Here is a 19,120-nt window from a genome sequence, read left to right as displayed (position 1 = left end):
CGGTGGGTGGAGGAGAGAGTTTGGGTAGTTAGGGCAGGGTGGGTGGGTGGGAGGGTGGGAGGAACGGAGCGCGGGTCGGGTCGAGTCAGGTCGGTTCGTGTCGGGGGCGGGGGGAGGGAGGTCAGGTTGGGTTGGGTCGGATCGGGTCCCGTCGGGGTGGTGGGGGGGGGAGGTGTGGTCGGGAGCGCGGGTCGGGTCGGGGTGGGTGGTGGAAGGGAGGTCGGTTTGGTTCGGATTGTGGGGCGGCAGGGGGGTGGAGGGAGGGAGGGTGAGGGAGGTCAGGTTGCGGCGGGGAGGGGAGTGCGGGTCGGGTCGGGTCCGGGGGCGGGTGTCGGGTCCCGTCCGGGGGCGGCGGGGAAGCGGGAGTCGAGTCGGGTCGGGAGGAAGCAGGAGCTGGGCGTGGGAGGCAGCCTTATGCACGCAGCCCCAGTGAGGCCATTCGGCCAGGGCTAAGGGTTGCGTGCTTCGGGCCCCTCCCACACAGTTTTGGGCACCTAGACCTACTGCACATGCGCGCCCACTGTAGCGCGCATGTGCAGAGGTCCCGGCACTGTTTTCAGCGCAGGGACCTGGCTCCGCCCCCCACAGCTCGTGCTGCACCGCGCCCAGCTCCAGAGGACCTGCAGGGAGCCGGAGAATCTGTAAGTTTTGTTTAGGCGCACTTTGTAGCGCGAAAAACAGGCGTCCAGGTCGGGGCTGCGCCGTTCTAGGCGCGGCCTGAAACTTGGGCCCAAGGAAACAATTTTCACCCAGAGGGTGGTGGGAGTCTGGAACTCACTGCCTGAAAGGGTGGTAGAGGCAGAAACTCTCATCACATTTAAAAAGTGCTTGGACGTGCACTTGAAGTTCCGTAACCTACAGGGCTACGGACCAACAGCTGGAAAGTGGGATGAGGCTGGGTAGCTCTTTTTCACCCGACACGGACACGATGGGCCGAAGGCTATGATTCTAGGACAGAGACATTGGGGGTAATTAGAAGCGAACTCGCCGGGCAGGTAACCCATGGGATCAGGGCAGTCCCGGTTTCATACCACCATCAAAGTGACACTTTATTATCTTCAGTGGAGAGTAAAATCAGGCGGCAGTAAAACCAGTGATGGACCCGATCCCGTCAGATAACCGACGGGTGGGTGAGGTGAAAATTGTCCTCATCAACACAGAACTGGAAATGGATCCGGCAACAGGCAGACTATCCTGATATTATTCAAATGTGTTTCAGAAATACCGGAAAACACTGGTGTACGCTCCCATCTTAATATTATCATTGGATTAATCGTTGCACTGGCTACATTCGGGATTATCGGAATAGTCATCTGGATAAAACAACGGAGAGGTAAGAATCAGAGACAGAGGAATGTAGAACTGAGGGGAGAGTGAGAGAGGGGAATGTAGAACTGAGGGACACAGTGTGGGGAATGTCCAGTACTGGGAGTGTAGGGCACTGAGGGGAGAGTGAGAGAGGGGAATGTAGAACTGAGGGACAGAGTGAGTGTGGGGAATGTCCAGTACTGGGAGTGTAGGGCACTGAGGGGAGAGTGAGAGAGGGAAATGTAGAACTGAGGGACAGAGTGAATGTGGGGAATGTCCAGTACTGGGAGTGTAGGGCACTGAGGGGAGAGTGAGAGAGGGAAATGTAGAACTGAGGGACAGAGTGAGTGTGGGGAATGTCCAGTACTGGGAGTGTAGGTCACTGAGGGGAGAGTGAGAGAGGGTAATGTAGAACTGAGGGACACAGTGTGGGGAATGTCCAGTACTGGGAGTGTAGGGCACTGAGGGGAGAGTGAGAGAGGGGAATGTAGAACTGAGGGACAGAGTGAGTGTGGGGAATGTCCAGTACTGGGAGTGTAGGGCACTGAGGGGAGAGTGAGAGAGGGTAATGTAGAACTGAGGGACACAGTGAGTGTGGGGAATGTCCAGTACTGGGAGTGTAGGGCACTGAGGGGAGAGTGAGAGAGGGGAATGTAGAACTGAGGGACACAGTGAGTGTGGGGAATGTCCAGTACTGGGAGTGCAGGGCCCTGAGGGGAGAGTGAGAGAGGGGAATGTAGAACTGAGGGACACTGTGAGTGTGGGGAATGTCCAGTACTGGGAGTGTAGGGCACTGAGGGGAGAGTGAGAGAGGGGAATGTAGAACTGAGGGACACTGTGAGTGTGGGGAATGTCCAGTACTGGGAGTGTAGGGCACTGAGGGGAGAGTGAGAGAGGGGAATGTAGAACTGAGGGACACAGTGAGTGTGGGGAATGTCCAGTACTGGGAGTGTAGGGCCCTGAGGGGAGAGTGAGAGAGGGTAATTATATAGAATTACATGTGATTTACAGCACATAAACAGGCCATTCAGCCCAATAGGTTTGTGCCAGCGTTTATGCTCCTACCCAACTTCATCTAACCCTATCAGCACAAGCTGCTATTCCATTCTCCCTGCTGTACTTATCTAGATTCCCCTTCAATCCATCTATGATATTCGTTTCAACCGCTCCCTGTAGTAGCGATTTCTACATTCTCACCATTCTAAGAAAATAAGTTTTTAAAAATTGATTATTGGATTTATTAGTGACTATTTTATATTTAAAGCCCCTAGTTTTGGATTCTGCCAACAATTGGAAACATCTTCACTTAGTCTCACCTATCAAATATGAAGATCAGAGCTTTGCACTGTACTATGTGTGATCTAACCAAGGGTCTATATAATTTCAACGTATCTACTCTGCTTTTCAATTTTATTCTTCTAGAAATGAACCCCAGTGCTTTGTTTGCATTTTTATGACCATGTTAATCTGAATTGCTCCTTTAATGATCTGTGTATCTGTACCCAACAATCCCTTTGCTCCTCTACCCCATTTAGACTCTTGTTACCCAAGCAGTATGTGACCTCCTTATTTTTCATACCGTATTGCATCACACCACACTTCTCTCTGTTGAAAATTACTTTCCAATTACACTTTGAAAGTGGATAAATCCCCAGGTCCGGATGAAATGTATCCCAGGCTGTTGAGAAGCAAAAGAGGAAATAGCAGAGGCTCTGACTATCATTTTCCAATCCTCTCTGGCAACAGGTGTGGTACTGGAGGACTGCTAATGTTGTACTGCTGTTTCAAAAGGGAGAAAGGGATAGACCGAGTAATTACAGGCCAGTCAGCCTAACCTCAGTGGTGGGAAAATTATTGCAAAAAATTCTGAGGGGCAGGATAAATCTTCATTTAGAAAGAAACAGATTAATCACGGACAGTCAGCGTGGATTTGTTAAGGGAAGGTCGTGCCTGACTAACTTGATTGAATATTTTGAGGAGGTAACAAGGAGGGTCGATGAGGGTTGTGCATATGACGTAGTGTAGTGTAGGAAGGCTTTTGATAAGGTCCCAAATATCAGACTGGTCAGAAAAGTAAAAGCCCTTGGGATCCAAGGGAAAGTGGCAAGTTGGATTCAAAATTGGCTCAGAGGCAGGAAGCAAAGAGTAATGGTCGATGGGTGTTTTTGTGACTGGAAGGCTGTTTCCAGTGGGGTTCCATAGGGCTCATTATTAGGTCTCTTGCTTTTGTGGTCTTGGTCCAGTGGCAAGGGGGTCCAAGACGACTGGAGACCTGTACAGGCCGAGTTGCCTACGAGTGGGATGCGAGCTGTAAGCTCGGGGCTGAGCAGCGCCCTTCAGTGAGATGGTGAGAGATCTGAGGCGTGGGAAGTGGGGGTGAGAGATTTGAGGTACTAGCTCCTGACTGAGGGCAGGCATTGGGATGGCCAGAGGTCCACTTTGTGGAAGGAGGAGAGGTCAGAGTGGCCGCAGCCATTGCACACACCACGTGCTCGCCAGGGGCTCCACAGTTGATGGGACCAGCGGCCGAAGGAAGATCCAAGATGGCGGACGGGATGGTTTCCCCAGTGCAGTGCTGAGGGTGTGCTGCACTGTCAGAGGTGCCGTCTTTCAGACGAGTCGGCAAACTGAGGCCCTGCCTGCTCTCTCAGGTGAACGCAAGAGATCCCATGGCACTATTTCGATATTGCTATCTTCTAACGTCATGTCAACCCTGTTAGGCTCCTGGTCAATACCGAGGTAAAGTAATTATTCAATATTTCTGCTATTTCGCCGTGAGTTTATCGTATGTGTCCCTTAGTGGACCTGTTCCTATCCTGTGTTACCTTTTGTTATTTCTGCGTCAGTAGAATACTTTTCAAATCTTTTTCTATTCTTTGGTAATTTAATTTCGTAGATCCTTTTTGCCTTCCTGATTATTTTTTTGTCTTTGATCCTAATCTCTTTGTATTCCCTATTGTCGTTCTCTTCTTTATTGTCTATGTACTTGGTGTCTGCCTTTTGCTTTCAATTTTGCCCTTATCTCGTTATTCATCTCTGGTCCTTCATCACTGGCTAGTTTGCTCGTGTTTTTTTTATTCAATTAGAAATGTAAATTCAGTTTAAAGGATGTGACGTAGAGGCCATCACTGAGACCTGGCTGGGTATGATTCTAGGTTATTAGTTCTTTAGGCAGGTCAGGGAAATTGGAGCAGCAATATTGGCCTTGAAATTCCGGTCGGAGGCTTCTTTCGGACTAACGCCTCCGACCGGAGAAATTTTCCGGAAGTACCTGGTGGTCCCGGAGACACCTTCGATTCCGGTGGGGAGGCCTTCTCTTCCCGTGCTGCGAAGCGCACTCCCATCCTCGAGGTACGGACACAGAAGGTGCAGTCACATGTGACTGCTCAACCAATCAGGTAAAGTATTCTCAATTAATAGCAATTGGAACTCTGTATCTACGAGTTCTCACTACTATTGAGAACAAAAAATCCCAAACACAATAACACCAAATAAAAAATAAAAAACACACCTCACATAATTAAAATGAATTGAAATGAAAGTTTATAAATATCTGAGAAAAAAAAATCCGTGTTTTTAAAAAGTTAAAAAAATTATGGTTTAAAATAAATTTAACGTAGTGGGCAGGGTTTTAAAAATAAAATGTGTTTTTCAAATGTTATTTTTTATGTTTTAAGTGCGTTTTAAAACTCTTACGCTTGTAAAAGTAGACTATGCACCTGCTTTTATCAGGCGCAAGAGTTTTGAGGACATTTGCTGGGCAAGATATGGGTAAATCCCGCAATCTTGCCCTTGCAAATGTCCTCGTTCCCGAGATATAGAAGATCTGTCAAGTTCCAGCTTGACACATCGGGAAAGCCGGTTTTCAGCACATGTGCATTGTGGGCTGAAAACCGGCTTTTGCGATGCCTTCCCGGGTCTGTACACACTCCGTATGGACCCGGGGGAGGCCGGGATTGCTACCTCATTGTTACAGCATTAGATATCACTCAGGGTGAGCAGGCAGTAGAAACGCTATGGGTAGAACGGAGAAATAGAAAAGGATGTAAGACTTTGGAGGGAGTTTTCTACAGCAGTGATAGCAGTGATAAAGTAACAGGATATTGGGGCCATTGGAGGGAGCAGCGTGTAGTGGCCCAGCCTGGAAATCGATGTGGTCCCAGCCTGTAAGACCATCAGCAGGCCGGAGTCAATGGAGGGAGCCGTGTGCGGCGGGCCGGCCCGGAAATCAGCGTGGTCCCGGCCTGCAAGACCATCAGCAGGCCGGGGCCATTAGAGGGAACAGCGTGCAGCGGCATGTCACTGCAGGGAGCATCACGTACTGCTGCAGGAGGGCAACGGCTGTGAAGCCAGGTCGCTGATTGCAGTGCAGGCAGGCACAGCAGGAGGGGCGAAGGATCGGCAAGAGTTTGGAGATGGAAGTGACCGGGGCCCAGGAACGGTGTGAGTTTGGGGCTCAGAAGAGGCGAGGCCCAGGGTCAGCACGGGTCAGCCCACACTGCGATAGGTGTGCATGCTCGGTCTGTGCAGCAGAGCTGGTCTCCACTCGTCTTGGGTAACCCTTGTCACTGGACCAAGACCTCGCTCTGTCAAGCCCGTGTGGTGGCTGGTGTGCAACGGCCACCACACGTTAAAAAAATCCAAGTACAGGCACCTTCCACCCTTCACGATGTAGTTCAGGATCTGGAATATTAGGTCCTTCATTGAAACACCTGTGAACTCATCCCTTTTTGGCATGGAAGTAAGTCATCCTCGCTTCGAGGGACCGCCTATGATGACATAAACATGGAGATCAGAGATATTGCTGCAAAAGCACAGAGTCTTTGGAGTCGCAAAGGCAGAATATTTTTGGAGTGTATTCGGGACAGTTTTCTAGAACAATATGGTCCCGAACCAAGAAGAGAACCGACCATCTTAGATTTAGTGATGAGTAATGAGCCTGAATCAGTCAATGATCTAACGGTGTGGGAACATCGAGCGAACAGTGACCATAATATGATTGAATTCGATATTAGGTTTGAGAGGGAAAGGGTGAGTCACGAACCAAGGTTTTAAATCTAGGTAAGGTTGAATTTGGAGAGATGAGGCAGGAACTGACCACAATAGACTGGGCAGAACTATAAATGGATAAAACTACAGATGAAAGTGGGAGGTGTTCAAAAACAGTATTTGGTAGAATACAAGACCTGCACATACCCCTAATAGGAGATACGAGGAAAATTAAAATAAATCAAGGGGAGGAACTAAACAACAACAACTTGTATTTATATAGCGCCTTTAACGTAGTGAAACCTTCCAAGGACGGGAGAGTGGAGAGCACCAGTTCAAACTGTCACAGGACAGAGAGTGGAGAGCACCAGTTCCAACTGTCACAGGACAGAGAGTGGAGAGCACCAGTTCAAACTGTCACAGGACGGGAGAGTGGAGAGCACCAGTTCCAACTGTCACAGGACAGAGAGTGGAGAGCACCAGTTCAAACTGTCACAGGACAGAGAGTGGAGAGCACCACTTCAAACTGTCACAGGACAGAGAGTGGAGAGCACCAGTTCAAACTGTCACAGGACAGTGAGTGGAGAGCACCAGTTCCAACTGTCACAGGACGGGAGAGTGGAGAGCACCAGTTCAAACTGTCACAGGACAGTGAGTGGAGAGCACCAGTTCCAACTGTCACAGGACAGAGAGTGGAGAGCATCAGTTCAAACTGTCACAGGACAGAAAGTGGAGAGCACCAGTTCAAACTGTCACAGGACAGTGAGTGGAGAGCACCAGTTCCAACTGTCACAGGACGGGAGAGTGGAGAGCACCAGTTCAAACTGTCACAGGACAGAGAGTGGAGAGCACCAGTTCAAACTGTCACAGGACAGAGAGTGGAGAGCACCAGTTCAAACTGTCACAGGACAGAGAGTGGAGAGCACCAGTTCAAACTGTCACAGGACAGAGAGTGGAGAGCACCAGTTCAAACTGTCACAGGACAGAGAGTGGAGAGCACCAGTTCAAACTGTTACAGGACAGAGAGTGGAGAGCACCAGTTCAAACTGTCACAGGACAGAGAGTGGAGAGCACCAGTTCAAACTGTCACAGGACAGAGAGTGGAGAGCACCAGTTCCAACTGTCACAGGACAGAGAGTGGAGAGCACCAGTTCAAACTGTCACAGGACAGAGAGTGGAGAGCACCAGTTCAAACTGTCACAGGACAGTGAGTGGAGAGCACCAGTTCCAACTGTCACAGGACAGAGGGTGGAGAGCACCAGTTCAAACTGTCACAGGACAGAGAGTGGTGAGCACCAGTTCCAACTGTCACAGGACAGTGAGTGGAGATCACCAGTTCAAACTGTCACAGGACGGGAGAGTGGAGAGCACCAGTTCCAACTGTCACAGGACAGAGGGTGGAGAGCACCAGTTCAAACTGTCACAGGACAGAGAGTGGAGAGCACCAGTTCAAACTGTCACAGGACAGAGAGTGGAGAGCACCAGTTCAAACTGTCAAAGGAGAGAGAGTGGAGAGCACCAGTTCACACTGTCACAGGACAGAGAGTGGAGAGCACCAGTTCAAACTGTCACAGGACAGAAAGTGGAGAGCACCAGTTCAAACTGTCACAGGACAGAGAGTGGAGAGCACCAGTTCAAACTGTCACAGGACAGAGAGTGGAGAGCACCAGTTCAAACTGTCACAGGACAGAGAGTGGAGAGCACCAGTTCCAACTGTCACAGGACAGAGAGTGGAGAGCACCAGTTCAAACTGTCACAGGACAGTGAGTGGAGAGCACCAGTTCAAACTGTCACAGGACAGAGAGTGGAGAGCACCAGTTCAAACTGTCACAGGACAGAGAGTGGAGAGCACCAGTTCAAACTGTCACAGGACAGTGAGTGGAGAGCACCAGTTCAAACTGTCACAGGACAGAGAGTGGAGAGCACCAGTTCAAACTGTCACAGGATGGGAGAGTGGAGAGCACCAGTTCAAACTGTCACAGGATGGGAGAGTGGAGAGCACCAGTTCAAACTGTCACAGGACAGAGAGTGGAGAGCACCAGTTCAAACTGTCACAGGACAGAGAGTGGAGAGCACCAGTTCACACTGTCACAGGACAGAGAGTGGAGAGCACCAGTTCAAACTGTCACAGGACAGAGAGTGGAGAGCACCAGTTCCAACTGTCACAGGACAGAGAGTGGAGAGCACCAGTTCAAACTGTCACAGGACGGGAGAGTGGAGAGCACCAGTTCAAACTGTCACAGGATGGGAGAGTGGAGAGCACCAGTTCAAACTGTCACAGGACAGAGAGTGGAGAGCACCAGTTCCAACTGTCACAGGACAGAGAGTGGAGAGCACCAGTTCAAACAGTCACAGGACGGGAGAGTGGAGAGCACCAGTTCAAACTGTCACAGGACAGAGAGTGGAGAGCACCAGTTCAAACTGTCACAGGACAGTGAGTGGAGAGCACCAGTTCCAACTGTCACAGGACGGGAGAGTGGAGAGCACCAGTTCAAACTGTCACAGGACAGTGAGTGGAGAGCACCAGTTCCAACTGTCACAGGACAGAGAGTGGAGAGCATCAGTTCAAACTGTCACAGGACAGAAAGTGGAGAGCACCAGTTCAAACTGTCACAGGACAGTGAGTGGAGAGCACCAGTTCCAACTGTCACAGGACGGGAGAGTGGAGAGCACCAGGTCAAACTGTCACAGGACAGAGAGTGGAGAGCACCAGTTCAAACTGTCACAGGACAGAGAGTGGAGAGCACCAGTTCCAACTGTCACAGGACAGAGAGTGGAGAGCACCAGTTCAAACTGTCACAGGACAGTGAGTGGAGAGCACCAGTTCCAACTGTCACAGGACGGGAGAGTGGAGAGCACCAGTTCAAACTGTCACAGGACAGTGAGTGGAGAGCACCAGTTCAAACTGTCACAGGACAGAGAGTGGAGAGCACCAGTTCAAACTGTCACAGGACAGAGAGTGGAGAGCACCAGTTCAAACTGTCACAGGACAGTGAGTGGAGAGCACCAGTTCCAACTGTCACAGGACAGTGAGTGGAGAGCACCAGTTCAAACTGTCACAGGACAGAGAGTGGAGAGCACCAGTTCAAACTGTCACAGGAAAGAGAGTGGAGAGCACCAGTTCAAACTGTCACAGGACAGAGAGTGGAGAGCACCAGTTCAAACTGTCACAGGACAGAGAGTGGAGAGCACCAGTTCAAACTGTCACAGGACAGAGAGTGGAGAGCACCAGTTCAAACTGTCACAGGACAGAGAGTGGAGAGCACCAGTTCAAACTGTCACAGGACAGAGAGTGGAGAGCACCAGTTCAAACTGTTACAGGACAGAGAGTGGAGAGCACCAGTTCAAACTGTCACAGGACAGAGAGTGGAGAGCACCAGTTCAAACTGTCACAGGACAGAGAGTGGAGAGCACCAGTTCCAACTGTCACAGGACAGAGAGTGGAGAGCACCAGTTCAAACTGTCACAGGACAGAGAGTGGAGAGCACCAGTTCAAACTGTCACAGGACAGTGAGTGGAGAGCACCAGTTCCAACTGTCACAGGACAGAGGGTGAGAGCACCAGTTCAAACTGTCACAGGACAGAGAGTGGTGAGCACCAGTTCCAACTGTCACAGGACAGTGAGTGGAGAGCACCAGTTCAAACTGTCACAGGACGGGAGAGTGGAGAGCACCAGTTCCAACTGTCACAGGACAGAGGGTGGAGAGCACCAGTTCAAACTGTCACAGGACAGAGAGTGGAGAGCACCAGTTCAAACTGTCACAGGACGGAGAGTGGAGAGCACCAGTTCAAACTGTCACAGGACAGAGAGTGGAGAGCACCAGTTCAAACTGTCACAGGACAGAGAGTGGAGAGCACCAGTTCAAACTGTCACAGGACAGAGAGTGGAGAGCACCAGTTCAAACTGTCACAGGACAGAGAGTGGAGAGCACCAGTTCAAACTGTCACAGGACAGAGAGTGGAGAGCACCAGTTCCAACTGTCACAGGACAGAGAGTGGAGAGCACCAGTTCAAACTGTCACAGGACAGAGAGTGGAGAGCACCAGTTCAAACTGTCACAGGACAGTGAGTGGAGAGCACCAGTTCCAACTGTCACAGGACAGAGGGTGGAGAGCACCAGTTCAAACTGTCACAGGACAGAGAGTGGTGAGCACCAGTTCCAACTGTCACAGGACAGTGAGTGGAGAGCACCAGTTCAAACTGTCACAGGACGGGAGAGTGGAGAGCACCAGTTCCAACTGTCACAGGACAGAGGGTGGAGAGCACCAGTTCAAACTGTCACAGGACAGAGGGTGGAGAGCACCAGTTCAAACTGTCACAGGACAGAGAGTGGAGAGCACCAGTTCAAACTGTCACAGGACAGAGAGTGGAGAGCACCAGTTCAAACTGTCACAGGACAGAGAGTGGAGAGCACCAGTTCAAACTGTCACAGGACAGAGAGTGGAGAGCACCAGTTCAAACTGTCACAGGACAGAGAGTGGAGAGCACCAGTTCAAACTGTCACAGGACAGAGAGTGGAGATCACCAGTTCAAACTGTCACAGGACAGAGAGTGGAGAGCACCAGTTCAAACTGTCACAGGACAGAGAGTGGAGAGCACCAGTTCAAACTGTCACAGGACAGAGAGTGGAGAGCACCAGTTCAAACTGTCACAGGACAGAGAGTGGAGAGCACCAGTTCAAACTGTCACAGGACAGTGAGTGGAGAGCACCAGTTCCAACTGTCACAGGACAGAGGGTGGAGAGCACCAGTTCAAACTGTCACAGGACAGAGAGTGGAGAGCACCAGTTCAAACTGTCACAGGACAGAGAGTGGAGTGCACCAGTTCAAACTGTCACAGGACAGTGAGTGGAGAGCACCAGTTCCAACTGTCACAGGACAGAGGGTGGAGAGCACCAGTTCAAACTGTCACAGGACAGAGAGTGGTGAGCACCAGTTCCAACTGTCACAGGACAGTGAGTGGAGAGCACCAGTTCCAACTGTCACAGGACAGAGGGTGGAGAGCACCAGTTCAAACTGTCACAGGACAGAGAGTGGAGAGCACCAGTTCCAACTGTCACAGGACAGAGAGTGGAGAGCACCAGTTCAAACTGTCACAGGACAGTGAGTGGAGAGCACCAGTTCAAACTGTCACAGGACAGAGAGTGGAGAGCACCAGTTCAAACTGTCACAGGACAGAGAATGGAGAGCACCAGTTCAAACTGTCACAGGACAGTGAGTGGAGAGCACCAGTTCAAACTGTCACAGGACAGAGAGTGGAGAGCACCAGTTCAAACTGTCACAGGATGGGAGAGTGGAGAGCACCAGTTCAAACTGTCACAGGATGGGAGAGTGGAGAGCACCAGTTCAAACTGTCACAGGACAGAGAGTGGAGAGCACCAGTTCAAACTGTCACAGGACAGAGAGTGGAGAGCACCAGTTCAAACTGTCACAGAACGGGAGAGTGGAGAGCACCAGTTCAAACTGTCACAGGATGGGAGAGTGGAGAGCACCAGTTCAAACTGTCACAGGACAGAGAGTGGAGAGCACCAGTTCAAACTGTCACAGGATGGGAGAGTGGAGAGCACCAGTTCAAACTGTCACAGGACAGAGAGTGGAGAGCACCAGTTCAAACTGTCACAGGATGGGAGAGTGGAGAGCACCAGTTCAAACTGTCACAGGACAGAGAGTGGAGAGCACCAGTTCAAACTGTCAGAGGAGAGAGAGTGGAGAGCACCAGTTCAAACTGTCACAGGATGGGAGAGTGGAGAGCACCAGTTCAAACTGTCACAGGACAGAGAGTGGAGAGCACCAGTTCAAACTGTCACAGGACAGAGAGTGGAGAGCACCAGTTTAAACTGTCACAGGATGGGAGAGTGGAGAGCACCAGTTCAAACTGTCACAGGACAGAGAGTGGAGAGCACCAGTTCAAACTGTCACAGGATGGGAGAGTGGAGAGCACCAGTTCAAACTGTCACAGGACAGAGAGTGGAGAGCACCAGTTCAAACTGTCACAGGACAGAGAGTGGAGAGCACCAGTTCAAACTGTCACAGGACAGTGAGTGGAGAGCACCAGTTCCAACTGTCACAGGACAGAGAGTGGAGAGCACCAGTTCCAACTGTCACAGGACAGAGAGTGGAGAGCACCAGTTCAAACTGTCACAGGAGAGAGAGTGGAGAGCACCAGTTCAAACTGTTACAGGACGGGAGAGTGGAGAGCACCAGTTCAAACTGTCACAGGACAGAGAGTGGAGAGCACCAGTTCCAACTGTCACAGGACAGAGAGTGGAGAGCACCAGTTCCAACTGTCACAGGACAGAGAGTGGAGAGCACCAGTTCAAACTGTCACAGGAGAGAGAGTGGAGAGCACCAGTTCAAACTGTTACAGGACGGGAGAGTGGAGAGCACCAGTTCAAACTGTTACAGGACAGAGAGTGGAGATCACCAGTTCAAACTGTTACAGGACGGGAGAGTGGAGAGCACCAGTTCACACTATCACAGGAGCATCCAGTCGTGCCCTGGTAACTGCCTCCAAGGGAAGTGGAGTGTGGGAAATTGTACTCCGCTTCCATTGAGGGGTGATTAGTCAATTCTGCGGCGGGAGCAGGACTTCCACGCTGAGGGCTAAAATTCCCGGCTCCAGAAGGTTGCCGCCCCCGAGGTGGGAGCCTGTGCGGGGAGGCAGAGGGAAGTGGAGGGGAGACGTGGGCGGGGGATGGAGGGGAGAGTGGTGAAGGTGGGGGGCGGAGAAATCCAGGGCGGGGGACGGGAGGGGACACATTGCAGCGAAGGTCTGGGGGGGGCGAAGTGTGTTGGATAGGCGGGCCTGGGGGCTCTGTGCCTCGGTGCGGGGATGTTCGGAGTGGGGTGGACGGGTTGACTGCGTAGATGGCGATTGGTGGATGTGGTGTGCTTGGCGTCGCGGGGGCGTGGCTCCGGGGTGGCCGGGGCTAGGGGCTCGACATCCGGGGGTGTTCGGCATGTGGGAAGGATTCTGACGGGATGGGGCGGGTTGGGTGCGGGGGGGGTGTTCCCGGTGTTGGGTGGGTCCGGAGCCGGGGGGGGGGGGGGGCACGGTCTGGGGATGGGGGGTGGGCTGTTTGAGGCTGGGATGGGGAGAGACTTCTTCACTCGGGGAGTTGTTGGCCTGTGGGGTTCCCTGCGGCGGAGAGTTGTTGATGCCAGTTCATTGGATGTGATCAGCGGGAGTTGGATGTGGTCCTTGCGGCTGGGGGGGTCGGGGCTGTGTGGAGGGGGCGTGGGGGGCAGGTGCTGGGTGATCAGCCATGATCTTGTTGAATGGCGGTGCAGGCTCGAAGGGCCGAATGGCCTACTCCTGCACCTATTTTCTATGTTTCTGTTTCTAAGGCGCTTCACAGGAGTATATGCGATAACAAAGTTGAAAGTGGAGGAACTAACTAGATTAATATATAAAACATTACAAATATAGTCATGATTTTAAAAAAACTCTCTCGATTCAGGAATTGTCCCCATGGATTTTAAACCTGCCAATGTCACACCATTATTTAAGAACGGTAGGAGAGATGAACTAGAAATGATAGGCCTATTAGTCTAACGTCAGTTGTGGGGAAGTTACTCGAATCTGATATTAGGGACTGAGTGACTGAGCACTTGGACAAATATTAACTGATCAGAGAGAGCCAGCATGGATTTGTAAAGGGTAAGTCATGTCGAACGAAGTTAGTTGAATTTTTTGAGGAGATAACTAACATGGTAGATAAAGGAATGTCTGTGAATGTTATTTGTATGGAATTTCAGAAGGTTCAATAAGGTTGCACGTAAGATACTGTTAACAAAAATGAGAGGGCATGGAATTTGAGGCAACCTACTAGGTTGGATAGGGAATTGGTTGGTAGATAGGAGACAGAGTGGGGATAATGATTATATTCTCCAATTGACAGGATGTGACTAGTGCTGTCCCCTAGGGATCTGTACTGGGGCCTCAGCTTTTCACTGTATTTGTAAATGACTTGGATGAAGGAATAGGGAGCCTTTGTCCAGGTTTATTGACAACACCAAGTTAGGCGACACAGTAAATAGTGTAGATGGGAGCAGAAAGTTGCAACGGGACATTGATAGATTAAGTGAATGGGCAAAACTCTGGGAAAGTGTGAGGTCATCCACTTTGCATCCAAGAAAGATCGATCAAAGTATTTTCCAAATGGTGAGAAGCTGGGAACTGTGGATGAACAGAGCGATTTAGGGGTCCAAGTATAGAAATCTAGTGGACAGGTACAAAAATAATTTTAAAAGCTCATTGAATGTTGGCCTTTATCTCGAGGGCTGGAATACAGAGGGGTGGAAGTTACGTTACAGCTGTATAGAGCTCTGGTTAGACCCCATCGAGAGCAATGTGTTCAGTTCTGGGCACCGTATCTCAGGAACAATATGTTGACCTTGGAGAGGGTGCAACACAGATTCACCAGAATGATACTGGAGATAAAATGGTCAAATTAGATGCACAGACTGGGTTTGTATTCCCTTGAATATAGAAGATTAAGTGGTGATCTAAATGAGGAGTTTAAGATCAAGTAGATAGGGAGAAACGGTTTCCTCTGGTGGGGGAGTTCAGAACAATGAGGCATAGTTTTAAAATTAGAGCTAGGCTGTTCAGGGGTAATGTCAGGAAACACTTCTTCACACAATGAGTAGTGCAAATCTGTAATTCTCTTCCCTAAAAAGCTGTTGAGACTGGGGGCAATTGAATACTTATTAACTGAGATTGATAGATTTTTGTTAGGCAAGGCTATTAAGGGTTACAGAACCAAGGTGGGTAGATACAGATGAGCCATGATCTAACTGAATGTCAGAACAGGCTCGAGGGTCTGAATGACCTACTCCTGTTCCTGTGGAATTGCTGAGGTTACCCCTCTCTTTACCCCCCTCACTGGTCCCTATGTGTCACTGTGGGGAGTTTAGTGGGTGTGAATCTCCAGTTCTTGGAGCCTGGAGGTTGGGGGAGCGGGGAGGGTGATTGGGGCCGGGGTCGGGTCCATAGAGACTAGTGGTTAGGGGTCTCAGGGCCAGGGTGGGAGGGACAATGGGGACAGACAGCCTGGAGATCGGGGGCTGTGGCTGGGAATCCTGCAGGATGGAGGTCAGGGGTCTCGTGGCCAGGGAGGGTGGGAGATCGTGGTCGTAGCCGGGGAACCTGGAGGACGCGAGTTGGGCGGAGGTCGGGGGTTGCTTGTTCTTAGGGCCGAGAGGGAGATCGGGTATCGGGGGTCTCAGGGCTGGGAGAATAATTGGAACGTCCCAAGCCTGAAACATGGGAATGGCCCACAGTAAAGACCAGAGTTGTCACATCTCTGTATGTAACAGGGTTCACAATTATAGCTCCTTACTCTTGTCCATAGAAACATATGAAGCAGGAAACCCACAGCAAGCATTCCATATCAATGTTGGAAAAGGACATCAAACTGGTGAGATTCTAAGTTTTACAAAATACTGTTGAAATTGCTGCCTATTAATGTCCACAGTTACACTATTCTCTGTGTAGTTTACATGTTTAATATTTTCATTGGTTTCCCCACAGCCATTTCTGGAGATCGAGCTCAATCTCCATCACCCGGAATCCACGGATAATAATGAGGAACTGGAGCTGATTAAATCTGATTCGCAGCTCCAGACAGAGCCATTTGGGAGCGGGTCACAGCCCGGAGCAAGTCCACGTGACCCAGTCGGAGGTCACAGTCCACGTGACCCAGCGGGAGCTCACAAAACCACAACTGCACCAGCACAGAGTTCAGTACAGACAGACACTTCAATTCCTGCAACAACGCTACTGATGCAAATACAGTAAAACCTACTCCAGGCAATGATATCACAGAACTCTTAACTGACTACGAGGAACAAGAAACAGCGCAGAGTTCACTGAGACCCTGCAAACCATATTAAACTACACCCTGGAAATAACCCATGAACAAAGACTTGCCAGGGCCCCGAGAGTTTGGAGGAATTGTCGACAATTGCGAGGTTGTTAATTGTAACACATGAGGCTGACAAGATTTGTTCACAAGGCAAAGCCAGTTCGGAAAACATTGAAAATTTTATCAAAGGGAGGCCATTCTCAAATATAAAATCGGAAAATGTGTCCTTGCAGGGTTTCAAACAACAACAACTTCTATTTATATAGCGCCTTTAACATAGTAAAACATCCCAAAGCATTTCACATGAGTGTTATGACAAAAAATTTGACAAAAACTGAAGGAACAGTGTCGCTCAAAGCAGCAAGAGGAAAGGCTGTTGATGTAAAATTGGGATCAGAAATTGTGCAGCACATGAGATATCACTGCAAAGGTGGGAGATTCCCGGAAATATTTCCAGGTGGCTCTGATGCTACATTTGAAGGAGAGAGAGAGTTTTGCTGAGTATTACCGATATATAAACCACACCGTGTCATCCTGAAAAAGATTGCCTTTAAGAACAAGCTCCTCTGCTGTGCTGCCTCGCACTGGATATTCTGCACGGGTTTATCAGGCGGGTGAGGGAAGCTGTTCAGGATACAACACCTCCAAATAATGAGAATTCAGTGACCGGTATTATTTGGGTGTTGAAAGAGAAATTGGGCGATGACAGACAGATTCCACAGGAGAAGGTGGGAACTGTTTCTTTCCAGTCTGAAAAGATTAACCCGCAGAACTTTAATCAAGAAATTGGAAGTTTTATCAGTACAAATGATCTGACAGAAAGGGTTAGAGATTGGGGAAAGGATATTGCTGGGAAAATCACTGTTCTTCCCACAGATCCATCCAGGGAATTGTACACAATGTTAAGTGGCTGTGGGGAGCAGTGTACCTTCTGTGGCGTCCTGTGTGACTGTACGCAGAGGAAGTACACACAGCACAGTGCTGAATATCACCGGAGCTCAGGGCTGAACGGATACCATAATACCAGGAGGAGGAATAACTGCTCAGGAGCTCTTGGATACAAAGAAATAATGCTGAAAATCCCAAATAATAAAATGTAAATACTCACAGGCCCGTCGGGATCTATAAATAGAAACAATAGGGTGAACCTCTGTTTTTGACTTGGGATCTCAATCCAAAACGTGAAACAGTATTTTCTCTGTTTATCAAAAGGAAATCAGTAACTGACTTCAGAAGCATGTAGTAAATGGAACAGGCTTCTAATGCTGTAATACAGAGAGGCTAAACATTACATTAACATTTGTAGTCGCTGGTCTGAGAGTTATGTGTTGTCATTTTATTGTTTCACATGCTTTCTTCAAATAATTAAATAACAGATTACAATTTATGCTTGTGCTCAATTATTGGATAATGTGATTCCTGGCAATGTTAACCTGTTTGCCGAATTTTACAATTATCTTAAACCATTACTGTTAAATTTTTATTCTGAAATTCTGATTGCCATAGTTTGGAATTTTAATAGATACTTGAATTCTGTTCCACAGCATTTGAATTTAATTGCATTTTATATAAGGTTGTAACAAGTGTTTCTATATTCCATTAGTCAACTTGACTTTATCCAGTGATTTGCTTTGAAACTGTATAAACTTTTATCAGCTATAACTGCATGTCAATAAAACAAATGATTTAATCCAGTTCAGTGCCATCTGTAATAACTAACAAAGCTGTGTACAGACTAAGTGACTGGAGGATGGGTGTATAACTCCATCGAGTAATATTATTTTAGTATAAAGTGCTTGACATGATTTTAATCTGATACTTTCCTCGTGTTCAGTACCAAAGGCCACTCCATTAGTGACCCCCCCAATCCCGACAAACCAGAGTGTGACTGTAAATCCATAATATCTGGTAATGTAGCGTGGCCCAAATACTGAATAGAGCCCCTTATTATGGTCTTACATAAGAACATAAGAATTAGGAACAGGAGTAGGCCATCTAGCCCCTCGAGCCTGCTCCGCCATTCAACAAGATCATGGCTGATCTGGCCGTGGACTCAGCTCCACTTACCCGCCCGCTCCCCGTAACCCTTAATTCACTTATTGGTTAAAAATCTATCGATCTGTGATTTGAATACATTCAATGAGCTAGCCTCAACTGCTTCCTTGGGCAGAGAATTCCACAGATTCACAACCCTCTGGGAGAAGAAATTCATCCTCAACTCGGTTTTAAATTGGCTCCCCTGTATTTTGAGGCTGTGCCCCCGAGTTCTAGTCTCCCCGACCAGTGGAAACAACCTCTCTGCCTCTATCTTGTCTATCCCTTTCATTATTTTAAATGTTTCTATGAGATCCCCCCTCATCCTTTTGAACTCCAACGAGTAAAAACCCAGTCTACTCAATCTATAACTCTTCTCCGGAATCAGCCTAGTGAATCGTCTCTGTACCCCCTCTAAAGCGAGTATATCCTTCCTTCAGTAAGGTGACCAAAACTGCATGCAGTACTCCAGGTGTGGCCTCACCAATACCCTATACAGTTGCAGCAGGACCTCCCTGCTTTTGTACTCCATCCCTCTCGCAATGAAGGCCAACATTCCATTCGTCTTCCTGATTACCTGCTGCACCTGCAAACTAACCTTTTGGGATTCATGCATAAGGACCCCCAGGTCCCTCTGCACCGCAGCATGTTGTAATTTCTCCCCATTCAAATAATATTCCCTTTTACTGTTTTTTTTCCCCCAAGGTGGATGACCTCATATTTTCTGACATTGTATTCCATCTGCCAAACCTTAGCCCATTCGCTTAACCTATCTAAATCTCTTTGCAGCCTCTGTGTCCTCTACACAACCCGCTTTCCCACTAATCTTTGTGTCATCTACAAATTTTGATACACTACTCTCTGTCCCCTCTTCCAGGTCATCTATGTATATTGTAGACAGTTGTGGTCCCAGCACCAATC

General features: G+C 49.2%; 1 protein-coding gene across 2 annotated transcripts in view; it reads left to right on the top strand.

Annotated features, from left to right (window-relative positions):
- The window catches only part of LOC139229851 (class I histocompatibility antigen, F10 alpha chain-like), a 95,308-nt gene extending 77,679 nt beyond the window's left edge, over window positions 1-17,629 (top strand). For both annotated transcript variants that reach the window (XM_070861469.1, XM_070861468.1), the window contains exons 5-7: window positions 1,220-1,333; window positions 15,653-15,718; window positions 15,832-17,629. In XM_070861469.1, coding sequence (XP_070717570.1) covers window positions 1,220-1,333; window positions 15,653-15,718; window positions 15,832-15,881 — 230 coding nt within the window. In that variant the 3' untranslated portion in view covers window positions 15,882-17,629. The remainder of the gene's footprint in view (window positions 1-1,219; window positions 1,334-15,652; window positions 15,719-15,831) is intronic.
- The last annotated feature ends 1,491 nt before the right edge of the window (window positions 17,630-19,120 follow it).

This window comes from Pristiophorus japonicus, chromosome 19 (assembly GCF_044704955.1).
Source record: "Pristiophorus japonicus isolate sPriJap1 chromosome 19, sPriJap1.hap1, whole genome shotgun sequence".
Lineage (NCBI taxonomy): Eukaryota > Metazoa > Chordata > Chondrichthyes > Pristiophoridae > Pristiophorus > Pristiophorus japonicus.
Note: the sequence above shows the minus strand (reverse complement) of the source record. Positions and strands in the feature narration are given on the sequence as shown.